At 31.8% G+C, this 18,178-nt stretch overlaps 1 protein-coding gene across 3 annotated transcripts in view; it reads right to left on the bottom strand.

The window, feature by feature from the left end:
- LOC111627380 (ankyrin repeat domain-containing protein 12-like) overlaps window positions 1–18,178 on the bottom strand; it is a 61,929-nt gene that overhangs the window by 12,275 nt on the left and 31,476 nt on the right. For all 3 annotated transcript variants that reach the window (XM_023370942.1, XM_023370944.1, XM_023370943.1), the window contains exon 5: window positions 2,153–3,495. In XM_023370942.1, the coding sequence (XP_023226710.1) occupies window positions 2,153–3,495 (1,343 nt within the window). The remainder of the gene's footprint in view (window positions 1–2,152; window positions 3,496–18,178) is intronic.

The following is an 18,178-nucleotide window of genomic DNA, read 5'->3' as shown; positions in this document are numbered from 1 at the left end:
TTGAATTCCACTTTAAATGGATGTCTAAATTAATTTTAAAATTGTGTTCTTGTCAAGATTTGGAACATTGTATTGTAAATCAAATTTTTAGTTATATGAAATATACTATATTTTCTAATTCCGATTCTAAAATTTGTATCCGCTGTTTGACGTCATTGGTTCTTTTTCTGAAATTTATCATGGGTCTAAAGAATCATCCATAAATTACATAATGCTATTTTTATATTCTTTTGGAATAAGCAGAAAATTTGTGTAGGATTTATCATACAATAACACTATTTGATGAATAAAAGAGACTTTATTATGTACAACAGAATAAATATGCATGTCAGGATAGTTGCCCCGTTTGGTCCTACAATGTAAAAAAGCTGCGTAAATAAATTAGTAAAATTATTTATATATGTTAAAAATTCAAAAAAAATAAGTTTTACCTGAAATAATATTTATATGTGACTGCTGGATTGATGAAACTAAATCAAATTTTACTTTTTCATATTTTTCCATTTTCATTATTACAATTTTTATTTTGTTTTATCAGCTGGCACTACAGATAACTTATTTATAAAAAATTTATTTACTTGCATAAGTTAACCACAAAATTTTATATGATTAATCTTATGGTTACTTTTATTTTTATTATATTCTATAATATGTTTAAGTTTGGTGTTCTCTCTGGTTTGTTTGTATTTTAATTAAGTTGAATAAATACTGTACTTACAGGTTAAGGATTTATGAGGTCATATTATCTTATATTGAAAATTTATACCATGCTCTTAATAATGGATTTCTCACACATGTGTAAGGCCTTAGTAAGGATGGCGAATTTTATTTTGCAGTATACCCCATTTCTAAAGACCCAGTGCACCCCATTTCTAAAGACATTTTTTGAAAAAAAAAAAATAATAACGATATATCATATATTGGCTATTGTATAAGATGAATCTCATTTCCAGACAGTATTTTTTGGGAAAAACATCTTATTTGCTGGCAAATACTGTAGTTGACAACCTAGTGGTGTGGTTCTTCAAACGTCAGCGATTCAAAGACACGTATCCACCAGTTATAACTATTATCTTTAGCAAAATTTGGCCACTTAACACAATGAAACAACACCTTAGACTTTCAGCAATGCATGTTTTAACACTGCATTGCTGAAAGTCTAAGGTGTTGTTTCACAATATCACACTAATATTTTTGATTGCATTAATTGATCATCAGGTGAAATTGAATCATATATTACATTAGAACAAACTGTAAATGGAACATCTGAGGACAAATGCATTTTTACAAACATTCCAAAGATTTTACATTATAAAAAATAAAAAAAAAAAAACATTCTCCAAAATCCAATAGAATACGGAGACCTGAAAGTCAAAGGGTACGTCCTGTGGCAGCATCCAGTGACCACAGACATGAACTCACTACCCAGCAGAGCAGGCAAACCAATACAAGCAAATATGCATGTCCGGAGTAACCCCATTTAGCATGCAGTGACCACCAGATGATGCTTCTACACACGTGCTGAAAGCAGCTACCAAGCAAGTTTGGTTTCCACTGCTCACGCTTGCAAAGAAGAAAAGCTGGATCATCTTTAATTTCGTGATTCACAGAACTGATGACATTTCTTATAAATATAGTGTGTCTTTTGCCTGTAAGACATTTTGGTAAAACAATATAGAAACTGTTATCCATGGCAAGCATTGAAAGAAGTCGTCTCACCGCCATTTTGTAAACATGTCTCCACTCTGGACAGAGGTCACTCACAAGCTGGAAGCATATACAAAAATTCTTTCTGCCGTAGTTGCTGGATGTTGCCATGTAGGACATAGCCTAAGGCAGTGTTTTATTATATTATAGTTTCCAGTTGGATGGGAGAGGATTATTTGGCTGCTTAATAATTATCAAACAAACAATAGTCTGGATTCTTATTGAACTATAATATCCTTTAATTATTAACATTCATTGAATTTGGCCTTATAAGAAATTAATAATTATCAATATTCTTAATTTATCTTTTAATTTTTTAAATCATTACTTTTTCTATTTTGCTACAGTAAGCTTTGTTTTATTGTAATTATTAATTAAAGTATTTTTAAAACAGACAAAATTAATATTAATTTAAATATATTTTAAAAAATTAAAAAATCTTTACCTGTTTCCTTATATTCAGATACATCTGATAACAATTTAACAACTGCGATTGCTGCTGCGGATCCTCTAAAGTCAATGTTGTTGTCGACGAAAATGACGACGACGACGAAGGTTGCTGTGTGTTTTCTGAAGCATTTTCTCGCTGCCTTAGTTTTCTTTTACGAGGATGTACCTCGGCTTGCTGTTGATTATGTTCGTCTGTCGAACTATCACCGGATAGTTCTCCCTTTTGGGCACTGGAAGACACCATTTGCGAATGAGGATTTGGGTCATTAGATGCATGATTGTTGGTTGAAGTACCCGCTAAAGCTGCCTGAATACGATGACTACTCCTAGTCACTCTCTGGAAGCGTTCTTCTGGAGGATGCGATTCATCCTTTGATTTTGTAGATGATACTTCAGATTTAGTTTCCTTAGAATTTTCAGGCTGAACAGAATTATTTGTCGATGATTCTACACAACCACTTTCTGAAGATTCGGCAGCTGTATTAACAACATAAGGCAAAGCTTGCTTGGAAGAAGACACTTTACTTCTTTCCCTCGTTTCTGATTCCAACGATCCTGAACCAGACGGAATTACAATTTTTAAAGGAGGAACCTTAGGTGAATGAGGAACAGAGTTTCCGTTCTGAGACAAAGAAGTTACGTCACTAGAGAAAGTACGTTCCTGTGCCTCGTTTTCACCTTCACTATGATTACTCTCTGTTTCAGAACTGGAGATACTTCCTCGTTTTTTAGATTTCGGACTTCTCTGTTCCGAATGTCCTTCAGATTGGTGATTAACCCTATTTCCTTGACTTCTATGATATCGCTGAACACCGACAGAAGGATGATTATGTCTATTTATATTAGCGTTATCATTGCTTTTTCTTCTTTTACGTCTACTTTCTTCCTTTTCCATTTCACTGCTGCAATCATATTCCTTAGTATTACTATCGGAAGATACACGATTACCATTTAATCTTCCAGAATCCGAATTGTCGGCCTTCTCGTTACGATTCACTACTTCACCGTTCCCCGTCTCGTCGGCAGTTTTCTTATTGTCTTTCATAAATGAATTATTTTCTATATCTTGGCTGCTACTACTAGTTACAACATCTAATTTAGGGTCGTATAAGTCACAGTCAGATGTGGAAGTGGAACTATGAGTGGAAGACACAGAGCCATCATCTTTGCGGAATTCATATACATCACTTTTGGTTTCCATTGTAACATAATAAGAAGGATATTTAAGATACGATGAATTGATGTCATTAGTTTTATATCCTCCAGATATCTTTTCATTCCTTGATCTAATAGACTGAAACTTAAGCGTCAGTCTTGGAGACAGTGGTTTATCACTTCCTAAATAAATAAATAAGTTATTATTTTTTCCTACGTAAAAATTTTTAAATTAAATGTAAAAGTTAATTATCATAACATTTATTTATTAGGCACAAAACAAGTAAAATAATAATTAAGTTCTCAGTTATAAGACAAGAAATATTAATACTTTTAGTGCTGTGTTAGAGCTATTTTATTAAATAAATTTAAAATTACCGAGCGAGATAATATGACAGAGCATTTTGAAAGAAATAATTGAAATATTATAAAATACTTAACCATATTCTGCTTTAACGAAGAACCCAAATAGTTACATCAAGTCCCGAAAACTTTTGAAACTTTCAAATCATCATTGGAAGTATAAATCTGTAGAAATAAATGAGATGATTCGCCTGCTTGTGATTTGATATTCATTAAGATTTTAGAATATGCTTTAAGTTTAAAAGGTTTTCGGTGTTCTAAACAGTATTTTCTGTCTCAGATATATGCTCTCCGATGGTGAACCAAAAGAATTATAAGTGCTCGGGCTTAATATAAGTGTTTGAGACCACCAATAAAGCAAAGTATGGTTAAGTTTGATAATTTGAGATTAATCTTAGTTTAAACAATTCAAAATTTTTTAATTGCAATATAAATTTGTTAAAAACCAAAATCATTATATACATATATATGTAAGAAGAGGTGTTTAATACAGGAATAATTTAATATTACAGAGAATGAGAATTCATTATCTCCTTTAAAATATAATTTTTGATACAATTCTATTTACTGTCAACGAGTAGACAAAACTTTACTCAATTTAAATGCACTTCGACCGATACTGTCGTCTTCAGTTGATTAGTATTTTTTGATAACATTCTTAAAAAAAAAAACATTCAGTAAAACCTCTTATCTGTTTATCATCACATCACTGGAGTGCACTAATTGTCTGTGAAGTTGCATAATTGTAACAAAAGCATTTCTTAACACTCCTTATTTCATTACTATGGTGGCTAATTTTTTGGAAGTTTGGAATTCCCTGAATTTTCTAGGTTTTCCAAACACAATGTTCTTTTTTTCAAAGAATAATTTTATGCCTGCTGCATAAAGAGCAGTGTAACAGTACATACTGAATATTTTCTACTTTACCAAATGATGTTAATTGTAGCTAATATCTATCTATATTTGTCATAACTTTCAAAATACTGCATTGTATCTCCACATTTTCAATTAAGTTTTTTATGCATTTGTTTTGAAAAAAAAAATGTATATTTTTCAAATAGAAAACAAATTGCAAATGTAGCTCTAGTTTTAAACTATATTTGCAATTTGTTTGCTTTGTTTCTTACAGAACAGATGCATAGTTCATATAATTGAAATTTCGAGTTGTGTCGTGTTTGTCGCAGGGATATGATGACATTTTGCACAAGAAAAAACCGTTGGAAACCATTTCAAGTGTTCAGTCATTATCTTTACTAAGTTCATAATAAAATTTTATATAAAACTCATCATAAATTTGCAAATATCAGTTTTCAAACAGTCTCTTTTATTAAGTTACAGGCTTTGAATCAGATTCAATAGGAATCCTATTCATAATAGAATACGCGAACAAACTATCAATTGAAAACTTCTGACAGTTCATTTGAAGTTGGCTGATGGTAATTATATTTAATAAAATACAAAAAATATAAAAATACAGACGATACAAAAAGTTGAAGACTTTGTTGACTTTTTGTATCTTCTGTATTTTTATTAAATAAAAATTTCTGATTACTTGCTCCACATTTTCATGTAATCCTTCTACTGCTTTTCTAAGGCAATCATCTCTTCTTTGAAAGAGGAAAAAAAACTTACTATATAAAAATCAGTAGAAGTATTAATAGCATTGTTTTTCTTCTCTTAATCTTTTTTTCTATAGCTCTATCCAACCATAAATCTCTCCCACTCATCCATGATGCATCCTTTTATTAATTTCAACTAACTAACTAACATTGCTGCCGCGTAACTTCTTAGTTTTGTTTTCACTCTAATGACCATGTTTGTTACATACACAGATTGCCGGTTTTATATGCATATTTGCATGATATTTATGCATACAGACTACACCAAAATTTTAAATTAAAACATTCTCTTGTGTTACTCAAGGGATAGAAATAGTCAATGCATCCTTCCTTACCTTGTATTGTTATGTTTAACTTAATTGTGTGGCTTCTGTGGGACTCCAAGTGCTTTAAAATGAAAACGAATTACTGAGATTGCTACTTTCCTAAAAATAAGGCTATTATGCTCTTTGATAAAATAAAAATTAGCTTTATCATTTCTCAGAAAAAACTGCTTGGTTTCTCGCAGAAGCTAGGTAACTTACATGATCATATTGTGAATGATCAACTATGATTGTATTACATAAGAATATTTATAAAATTAATAACTATCAATATGTAAATGTTTTATATATATTATATGTGTGTGTATAGAAGCATCGGAAGTGCTGGAAATGAAATTTTTATTTGTATTTTTGTGCGATAGTATCTTTTCCAAATTTTTAATTAAGAACTGGCTTTGCACAGACACCACATAGCTATTTGCATTGTATTTTTTTCATGTGACTGTCAGAGAATTAACACAATTGAGTGAAACATCACCACAAAGTTTAGGTTTGAATACATTCCATAAAACTATGTAATTTTCAATAATTAAAAAATAAATAAATAAAAATTGCTCAACCATTAACCCATTGCTTTTATCAATTCGGGAATCAGAATGTACTATTATCGATGGGTTCATCCTTCTATTTAAAACTACATAAAGATATACATATCACCCACCTACCTAACTCCTGGCAGTGCAACATTTGAATATACATCTGTAATATGCTTTAAAAGAAGCATGATGCATATTGAAATATTAATAACGAAATGATAATTTGACTTATTGGTGTTGTAAAATTGATAAGTCAGTTTATCACTTCATTATTAGCATGTTTATATAAGTTGTACTTCAATTCCAACACATGCAGGATGTGTATTTTTAACTCTGCCGGTGACAGAAACACATTTAAAATGCAGAAAAAGAAAAAGATATTTCACTGTAGGAACAATTTTCAGAATAGTCATCCTATCACTAGACAGCAGTCAGAATCCCTGGACATCTGGCAACCTAACTAAATATAGAAACCAAAACAAAAATGAGGAAGACAAAGAAGTTAACAGATGCAAAACCATAATTAGCTACCAAAAGCTAAAATTATACCATTAAAAGGAATCCAATTGCCCAAAGAACAACAGATGCTATAATGGGTACATTCGTAAAGTCGAACAAGTTAAACATGTTAGTAACGAATCGTTCGAATAGTAGTAGTCTCGCTCAGTGTGCATGCTCTGCGGTGATGACTTTTCAAATGAAACTCTAACGAAGTTCACGAAGGAAAGAGTTAGTTCACTTCGTTAAGAAAATGGCACCCAATGATATCAATGTTTCTAAATCTACTCAAGTGTTTAAACTGTGAATTAAAAGGTGAAATGATGAAATAACTGTCCACCCGAAGCAATCTAAGAAAAATATTTCGGATAAGGCTGCACTAGTAACATTCATATCTTTGATTTTAGAAACAGCCATTTAGTTATACACGAATCGTTCAGAAAGTCTAACGAAATAAGAATAACAATGATGTTATTCTCATTTAACTCGTTTGACTTTACAAACGTACCCAATATATAGTGTTACTTTTACATAAAATTCATAACATGACTTCTGAAGGCTTTGAGAAACAGAAATACAGTAGAACCTCCATTATCTGGATCTCCATTATCCGGATTTTCGATTATCCGGATTGTTCAAAATAAACAAAAATTTTACGAATTTGCTGATTTTCACTTGGCGAATTACGACACTGTTTATGTACGTGATGGAATGCATAACTTTTTTTGTTTCAACAACGTCTCACCCAGCACAGTGGTCGTAAACTCTTAAATATATTTTACGTAGTAATAAAAATATAACTTGACATACGTATTTATAAATAATTTATATTCAAATTACATCATTTCTATGACCAAGGGCGGCGTAAGGCATGGACGACGTGGGCCACCGCCTATGCCTCGCGGTCCGAAGGGCCTCGCGCCTCGAAGGTTTATGCATTACTTAAAAGCCGCGAACGCGACGAAAAAATTTTACTCGTCATAAAACGATAAATAGTTTGTCAAATTTTTATTCATAAAAATGCAGTTTCAACTGCTTTTTATTTTATAAAATCCGTCTTCTTGCGCCACCAGAGGGCCTTTTAAACAATAGGTAGTCTGTTAGCGTTGGTCAGTAGTAGTCCAAATTCAATACGAACGTTTGTTTCTTGAAAATTTGATCACGATTTAAATACAGTATTTACTTTTAATATTACCGATATGTCATCGAAAAGAAAACATGTTGTATTATCATTAAAAGACAAATTAAAGTATTTGTTTCGATTATCCTGATTTTTCCTTATCCGGACTACCTTCATCCCTAATTAGTCCGGATAATAGAGGTTCTACTGTATAAGAAATTTGGCTGTGTGATTTGGCTTTTTATAAATTACTTAATACTACTTTCTTTTAAATTTCATGTCATTACTAGATCAATGTAAATTACATAACCTAAACAAGTTAGAAAATTCAGTTTATTGCATTTAAGTTGTTTCAAATGTAAATATTCTATTACCTGTCACAGTTTCAGTCTCATACCCTGATGGATAATTGAAGTTCTATCATACTAATGTTATTGTGTAAGCATGAGCCAGGGTCCAGATTCATGAACGTCTGAAAATATGACAGCTTATCTCGCCATATTATATATTTCGTATTCACAAAACACATTGTAGCACATTACAAGAAAACAGAAGCAACTGCTGATGAGAGTATATCTTATCATATCAATAGTGACCACTTCCATTTTAACAGAATCAATATGAAGACATTTCTTTCAAAATTTTTTTGCTATCCAAAATTGATACTGGTAGTTAGTTATATTAATAGAAATATTGTACTAGTTTGAAAGAAATTGACAAACTAATAGTGTTTTTGATTAAAGAAAAAAAAGATAAATTATAATAAATAAGATTTTTTTTGGATGACATTCTATAAACAATTTTAATTCCACCATGAAGAATTCTATCAAATTTTTTCATGATGTGATAACATAAGTTTTTAATTAGAAAAGTTTAGAAGAAACAACCAGAAAAACCAATTGACTCGATTATCTATCAATAGAACCAAATATTCGACCAACAGTATATTAGCTTACGAGAGTTCTTAGATATAGTAGTATCAATAGTTACGAGACTTTACAACGTTGTAACTTACGACGTGCTTGATGAACACGAGACTTTTTGCATCTGACAACTTATGATGAATTTTGTTGTAACTTACAACACAAGGTGTTTGTGAATATGGACCAGTAGCTAAATGTAATTTGGTCTAATATTATCAATTCGTATAACAATTTGTATTCGTATGAAGTGACAAAAAGGATGAAGAAATATGACAAAGTTTGTTCATTTGCAAGTAATGGCAAGCGTGTCACTAGCTTGTTCTTCAGCAATTGTCAAACTGGCAAGTTTCTTTTGACATCAAATGAAAGATGTAATGTAATTTTAGAGATACTATAAAGTCTTAAAACCAAGGAAGTTGGTTTTAAGACATTTATGGCATGTTACCTAACATTGAGTCAATTTCACTTGTATTTAAGTCATCTCAGATGTGCTTTTGTACAATTAAAGTACATATAATCAGTATAATTAGGTTTTTGCAATTTATGCATCTCTTAACCTATCATGCACTGATTAATGATGCCTTATTAGAGTTATGCATACATACAAAAGATCCAAACTAACCGATTAAGTAAAAGCCATAAAGATCTTATTCAAGTGAAATCGATCTATTTAGATCAATGAATTCAATGAATGTTCCTCATCACAAAGATTAACAATGATTATCAAAAGAGTTTTGTCATTCAATCCTACTGATGTTTAGATCTAACATTAAGCAGGCAAACACGAACAGTAACAAAAAAGAACTTTATTAGAAAAGGTTAGAACTGTCACAGACATCCTCGGGCAACACCCGGACAAAATCCAACGAACTTTCGCGCCTTTTCTTTTTTGACGTTGCCAGCCACTCTTGTTGGCAAGTGTTGCCAGACAGAGTTCGTGATCTTGGCAAGTGTTGCCAGACAGTGTTCAGGATCTCTGGCGCTGGCGGCCACAGAGTCTTAAGATGTAAAGCCATATGGGATGTGGAAAAACAGTAATGCAATGAATAATTCATTAACAACAATTACGATGATCCAGATTATCTGTTTTAATAACCATGTGCATGGTGTTGAAGTCATGAAAGCTAGAACCTAACACACACCTCTGTAGTAAAGTTAGACATACGTAGTAGAATCCAAACATTCAGGGACTTGAAAATATAATTTAAAACACCGATGTGCAACCATTTTCAAAAGAATCCCTTTGGGTGATGATACTTTTGTCAGTGCTTGTACAGCTTCTGGAAGCATTGCCGTAAACCATCTTTTGCAACCACTCAATGTTTCCTGTAATGCTGCTTTTATCTCATTTGATGACTCAAAACAATGTTTCTGCAGATATTGTTTCATCAGTGGAAACAGGTAAAATCATAAGAGGCTAAGTTGGATGAATAGGCAGTATGTGGAAGCACATAAGTACTATTTCTAGTGAGAAACTCTTTGGCCATTATCGACTGATGTGCAAGCATGTTGTCATGGAGAAGGTACCACTGTCCACTTTACTACATACAAGGTCTGTACAAAAAAATAACAGAACTTTATTTTTTTTAATTATATTCTTCAAGTTACAGATTATTGGTCCTTGTCCCCTTCAAAATACTGCCTTCCCCTATTCACACACTTATCACAGTGATGTTTCCATTTTACAAAGCAATCCTGGTAAGCTTCTTTTGTAAACTTCAATGCTTGTGTTTTAATGTCATTAATTCTGTCAAAATGGCATCCTTTCAGCACTGATTTTAATTTTGAAAACAAAAAAAAAAAAAAAAAAAAAAAAAAAAAAATAGTAAGGAGCCAGGTCTGGTGAGTACGGAAGCTGGGGAGGACAGTCATTTGATTTTTGGCACAAAACTAGCAAATTGACAAGGCTGAGTGATCAGGCACATTGTCATGGTAAAGGAACCATGAGTCATCTCGCCACAACTCTAATCTCTTTTTGCAAATTTTTCACGCAACCATTTTAAAACACCCGCATAGTACTGACGGTTGACTGTTTGACCTTGAGGCAAAAATTTAAAGTGCACAACTCTATTAAAATTGGAAAAAAAACAGTGATCATCATCTTGACATTGGGTTGAGACTGTTGTGCTTTTTTCAGACAAGGAAATTCCTTGCCAACCCACTGTGATGATGGAACTTTTGTCTCAATGTCATAGCCGTAAATCCAACTCTCATCATCCATTATGATCCTTTGCATGAATGTTTCATCATCGTTAGTTTGTTGAAGGAGTTTCAGACAAACATCCACTCAATTTTCCTTCTGCAGTTCAGTCATCAAATGAGGAATAAATTTTGCTGCAACTTAATGCATGTTCAATTTTTCCATTAAAATGTCATGGCATGACCCTATTGAGATCCCAACCTCTTCTGCAAGTTCTCTGACAGTCAGAGAACTAGCAGAAGAGGTTTGCAACCGACCAGATCCTTGATTTACTAAATGCGAGTGTCATCAGTTGAGGTCAAAAGCCTTCCTGGTCAAGGATCATCTTCAATTGATTGATGACCACTTTTGAATTGAATAAATCATTCATAAAACTGTGTCACCTCTATAAGCTTGATTCAAAAGTTGAAATGTTTTCGTAAAAGTTTTCCCCCATTTCACGCAAAACTTTATGTTGAATTGTTGTTCCCATAAATCGCACATTGCAAAAATTTCCACAAACACTGAAACACCTTTCACTCAATAATGCGGGAATGAAACAAGATAGCAACATTCTGAAAAAAAGCAGCTTACTTGGTAGGTTATCACAAACATAGTGTTGCCAACCTTATGACACTAGGACACACTGTTTCCACCCAAATTCAAGTTCGGTTATTTTTTTAACAGACCCTGTATCTGGACATTTTATATTCTTTGCATTATTTCATGTAGTGAAGTGGACAGTGGTGCTGTCTCCACGACATTGTGCCTGCAAATCAATCCATAATGGTCAGAGTTTCTTATCAGAAATGATATTAATGTACTTCCATACTCTGTCTATTCACCTGACTTAGCTTCTTGAGATTTTTACCTCTTTCCACTGATGAAACAGCATCTGCAGAGAAGTTGTTTTGAATTATCAAATGAGTGAGACGTTATGAGTAGCTGCAAAAGAAGGCTTACAGCAATACTTCCAGAAGCTATATGAGACTGGCAAAAGTGTAACATCACCCAAAGGGATTCTTTTAAAGGTGGTTGCTTATTGGTACTTTAAACTATTCAAGACAAGGAATTATATACCAAGTTTCCAAACTTTTGTATCCTACCATGTATATATGTAGTTTAATGTCTTAACAAATAATAAAACCATAAAAAACGACAGTAACAGTAGTCAAAATAGATATTAATTAAGATATAAAGTATACTATAACAATAGATAATGGAAATATTAAATAAATTATTAAACTTATATTATTAAACTATTATAGACTTGTTAAATATAAACTAAATATAAATTGTCCTTTTAACTCTGGAAAAAACTCTTTAAAATTTACAAATTGGACATAAAATGCAAACCTTTACCACATAGTAGTAAACAAATGGTGCAGCGCTCCTAACAATTGCTACATATTGTAACACCAGTAGACTAGCATAAATATTTTCAAGTAAAACTCATGTTTGGTGAACTTTTTTAAATTATTAAACATATAAATTATTAAGTCTGAGTATCTTGCTTTAAGGTGCTTCGTTATGACACGTTTTATTAACAGTCAAACCATGTTAATACATTATTGATCCGTGTGATAATAAAGTCTGTTTTAATTTGTAGATTCGCAGTTCCGTGAACGAGAATAGACATTTCAATGCTAACAAGTTTGTTTAATACAAAATATCGGTTAATATGTAATATGTAGCGTGACATGGTCCTGTGAATTCAACAACAATTATATTGTCATTTAATACAAAGAATACTGCTTCTAGATTCCCCAAAATCACACGAGTCAAGGTGGTACACACAACTTGCATCATGATCAAGGGTGCATTTTGCCTTTAACGTTGGTTATAATTTCTTATGACATCAAACTAATATCTTCATTAGCAGTAAAGATATACATCACACTAACTTGAAAAATTACTCACTCTCTTATAGACAGCATTTTTTATACTGTGACGATGCTAAAGATTAGTTAAGACAGCATATGTATTGGAAACAGGTAGTTAATAAGATTAAGAGATTTCAATGAAAAACCTATAGTTTTACAAAATAGTTTATTTTTAATTGCTTTAATAACAAAATAACTGAATCATAACATTGAATACTAGCAAATAGTTCACAACTTTAAAATTAAAAACACTCTTTATTGAAATCAAAGCAGATAAGTTATGTTTAAATTTGAAAAGTTTGACATATTCGGCTCCTGGATCCAATTTGGCGGCCAGGTCGGCCTGCTATATCCACAGCTTTAATTGTTGTTCTACCAACTCTAACTTATGTCAAAAAACGAGCATTGATTCTCTCTTCAAGCCATTTTATCTCAATAAAGTGTATGTTCGGGGCAATTGACAAGTTTATTTTTATTTTTAAACATATCCAAATTGGGAGAAAACATGGCTTTTGCCATTTGATTGTACAATAACTGGTTTTTGTAAAGTTCACTTAATACAACGTGCCAATTTTTAAGTATCTTCAGCATTGTATTAGTGAAGTTTGACTATATATTCATGTTTATTATTTTCAGGATTTGCCTTCTGAGGTTCAGGAATTAATTTATTACTATTGCATTTGCATCGTTTTTTAAGCCTAGTGCTATTTCACACTTAAATGATAGTGTAAATATATTTTTAGGCTTTTATACACAATGACAAATGGAAGAAAAATTATGTTTTACTTTAATACAATAGTAACTTTACGGCAGTGGTCGATCTAACCTACTGTATTAATGATAAAAATTTATTATAAACACTATACCACATGTTATTCCAACAACTGAAATGGCAATCATACATCATTGATGCAAAGGGCACAGTGTAAGCAAAGGTATATGTCAGTGTATACAGTAATTAGAAAAAACAAAATTCTAGAGAAGAGAAGATGAGATAGCAATTTAAATTAAGGTTACGTTTAATGCACTAAAAATAAATATAATTCTTAACAATTAAATAAATTTAGAATACAATTCATATAAAAATTTGATAGAAGAGGATATCGTTTTGAAATTTTTCCCTATAACAAATTCAAATTGATATTAGAATAATTCTTCTTTGTGAGTGTAGGGTAGAGACAGCTCTAGGTCAATTCGGCATGAGTACAAGTCAATGTGAGTAGAATTTCATATGAGTACAGTAATACCTCGAACTTACGTGATAGGCGGGACCGAGCGATAACCGCGTAAGTCAAATTTGCGCAAGTCTGGGTATAATTTCGCAATTTGTGTAAAATCCAAGTCAAACATTATGAAGTATATCAAACATTATGAAGCCCAATATGTATATAGAAACATCACCAAACAATCGCCTAAATAATTGGGTTATAACTCCACTAATTCAATATATTTCATTAAATTAATGGAATAACCCGATTATTTAGGCAATCATTTGATGTTTCTTCAAAAATATATTGAGACTTTTTTCCTCGAAACTGTTTAAAGTGACATAATGCAATAGATTTCTGCTTTTATAACATAAATACTTCTCAGAAACTGCAATTAACCCTTGTAATACAAAGGGGGTACACTTGTTATTACTTTATTACGATAATTTTGCAATCATCAATGCTAAAATTTCAAAGTTTTATGACTGTCATTGTAATTTTATTTCTAAACAATCATATTTTGAAGAAATTACTTCACATTTTAATTTAAATAAGTAATAAAAAATAGTTGCTATGGTACATTTGTATCCTGCTTGGTATTTTTTGTTACGAGTGCTGCACCCAATGGGGAGTCCTAGTGATTTACAACCAGTCCTGTTGAAAATTAAATAACCGAGGAGTGGAAAATGGCTCGGGGACTGGAAAATGATAGTTTTTAGGTGTGATAGAATAATATGAGAAACTCAAAATTTACAGTTAAATCAATTTACCAATATATCATACTATATATTATAGTAGGTTGTCTTGATTCAATTTTTCTTGTTTAGTTTAAAAAAATATCATCATATAAACCTGGTAGTTTGAGAAGTTTATCAAATTTACAAACACAGTCAAACCTCAGGTTTCAAATGCTTCACTTTTCAAACAATTTGGTTCACAAACAAATTTTTGAGGCCCTATTTTCCCAGTTGCCATACGATAACTCGATTGCCGAACAAGTTTGAAACCCGAGGTTTGACCGTACAAGGACTTTTGGATGAAGATTGTGGCATTGAAATTATTCTCTCTGAAATTTAAAGTGTTGAATATGAAGAAACTGAAATTTTCAATACATTGAGTGGAGATAATGATAACTGTATGGGCAATTAAGATACTTTTACTGAATGGATTGCCAGGATAACATAATGTAGCTAATATGATACAAGATCCTGGCCTTTTATAATACCGCAGATATATTAAAACCCCTGCTGAAGCTGTCCAATTGTTTCTATCAACCTGATAATGATACCCATAGTCCAAGAAACCAATTAAAAAGTACTGAATTATCATGAAGAATGAAATCAACAACTTCCAAATAATGCTAAAACATGGAATCCAACAGATAGCAGAGAGATTTATGCATATTTGGGATTACTTTTACTCAAGGCACACTGAAAGCAAGAATGAATCCAGCATCTTTAATTTTCAGATCCTATATACCAGTTACTGGTGTTTTCTGCAAAAATATCTCATACAATTTCAAAAATTTTACTTGCTTTATGTACTGGATGATTAAATGAAAAGTTTCATTATGAGGAATAGACTTGATAATACTTGAACTGACTGTACTTGTTACTGCTGTCCAAACATGAAAGATGAGCTAATGAAAAATTAGCCGCAATAAGAAAACTGTTCGCTTTTTAAGAAATTGCAAGCAAAATTATTTCCAAAGTACTCAAACCACTGTTGATGAAAATTACTTGGTTGCCACGCCAAGAGTCTCTCTTGTGTATACATGAAATCTAAACAAGACAAATTTGGAATCAAAATTTAGCTCTGGTGGACAATCATAAATTTCACAACATAAAAGTTATTCAGGAATAAAAGGAAACACTGCAGAAAAAGATGAAGGTAAGTGATTTGGTTTCTGATATTCCAAGAAGTCATGGAATTGCATCACACATCAAGCTTTGCATTCATTAAAGAGTTTACACTTGTCTTCTATATTCTTACAAGAGGAAAACTAGCAGTTTTCTTGTCATGATGCTCTGATGACAAGAAAACTGCATCAGAAGAAAAAGATTTCAGACCTGATATCAGTTTTGTACTATATTGCAACTAAAGATGCAGTTGACACAAAGGACAAAAAAGCAAAAGAATAAAGTATTCACTGCAAAATGAAGAGATGGTTAATGCACATTTTTGGGAGATACATTGCTGGGATTAATGCATTTGCAGTGTCTGTCACCACATTTCCTGAGAGGCTGATGATGTAATGCTTGTCAGCAGTTTCTGTAGGAAATGAGCTTATTATTCCCCATATTCTTCATTGTAACAAGAAGAATGTCAACTTTCAAACAAGCATTCTTCAAGCAATGTCATGACAGAGCTTCCATATATTGACACAAACTTCTAGATTACAGAAAAGTGGCTCAGCAGGTTGTTACTTTTGTGAAAGAAGAAAGGACAGAAAATCCCAAAGTATATGCAAATAAATGTCAGTAGTTTGCGTTTAACTAACTCATCTGTTAAAATTTGCTGTAAGTAGGCAGAGTAATTTGTCTCAAACGAAAGGACTGAGTATACACTGTCATCAAGAATCATACTCTGTAGCAATGTTTCTTAACCAGAGACCAAAGAACATTTCTTATGAGCCACAAGCCAAAATCAACTTTTAAATAGCGATAGTCAGAACAAAACATTGAAATTATATGAAAATAATTAAACTTTATTAAGTTAGTTATTCCAGAAATGTATGTAAATTATTAGCATATTATGTTTAAATACAAAAATAAATCTGATGAGCAATTATTTATTGTGACATTAGTCAAAATGCTGGGCTACAATTTTTCTTAACAATGCTCTCATTTTTAGTAGTATCGTGCTCCTGTACATCATATTTTTCCTGTTAACAACAGAGTCATGCCGATCATCTATCTAACTCTGTTCAGAAGAAAATTATTGAATTGAAATTACGTAATTTCTGGTACAGGCTGGAAGTTTGTATATAATTAATTGGGTCCTCCTGTCCTTAAGCTTTCCATATCTGGTCTCAAGTTTCATCTACCTAACTGTTCTTGAGATTAAGGAAGAATGGACAGACAGACAGATGCCAGTGGGAATTTATAGATCTACAATTTTTGAAAATTGCAGCCCAATAAGGAAATTTTGAAGGATGTTTACTATTAAAATATTGGCCTACTGCATGTAGATGTAAAGAGTGCATATAACACAAGACTTCAATTTAGCACTGTATTTTCAAAAATAAATTAACACAGTTTCTATCATTGGCCACTATTGCAACTGAAGTACAAGCTGATGATGCTTTTATGTACGTTGAATGAGGCTACACAAGTTGATTAAGTAATATCGTAAATACAAATATACCAAATTGGATGATAGATCAATTTGGTGTGAATGCAGTTATTGCCGAAATTAAATTACAAGAAAATCTTGTAGAGCTATGTAAAACAAGCATTCAGATTATATTTAAACAAAAAAAAAAAAAAAAAAACATTTCTGTGTTAGTAATGAAATAGCAAATTTCCACAGCTTTGGAATAAAGTCAATTTATATTTTATTCCATTTCCCACATCTTATCTTATCAAATCTGGATTTTACAAGGTATTATTATGGGAATCTCACAAAAAAATATTAAGCTCAAAAGGAGTCTTCAATTTCACGTATGTTCAAGATTTTAAGGCAAAATTCTTTCTGAAAATACAATACGAATTGAAACATTTACTTGTAGAGATGATTATGATAGGAGTTAGTGGTATCTTGCCGACTTGTCATACACACTACTAATTTATCTATTTAGGGTGTCAAATATTATACCTTACGTCTACAATAAACTAGGCACAGTTCATTTCCTGTCCAAACATAAATAAATTTAGTCAAATCACTAGCAAGTCAATATTATTATTTCAGGGAAAAGGTCATTACCTGCTGCTACCACGACAGTGATGTCGCTGCTGAAATAAAAACAGAATTTAAAGAAAAAAAATTGTTTTCACTTGTGCTAGTGAACTTGTACCTTGAAAATGAAATCATGTACCCCAATTTTTATTACTTTTTTAATTTCTTCAGCTGATATTATGCAAAATGATAAAGTTTAATCAAAATCAACTGAATTTTGGGAACAAACTCAATTTTTTAAGCCACATAGAAGAGATTCTGCTAACAGTCGGTCTCAATAAATGTTCAGGATTTATATATTTCTTTTAACATGTAGC

This window comes from Centruroides sculpturatus, unplaced genomic scaffold (assembly GCF_000671375.1).
Source record: "Centruroides sculpturatus isolate CEXI.00-Female unplaced genomic scaffold, Cexi_2.0 scaffold378, whole genome shotgun sequence".
NCBI classification, from domain to species: Eukaryota; Metazoa; Arthropoda; class Arachnida; order Scorpiones; family Buthidae; genus Centruroides; species Centruroides sculpturatus.
This window is presented reverse-complemented; position numbering and strand designations above follow the sequence as displayed.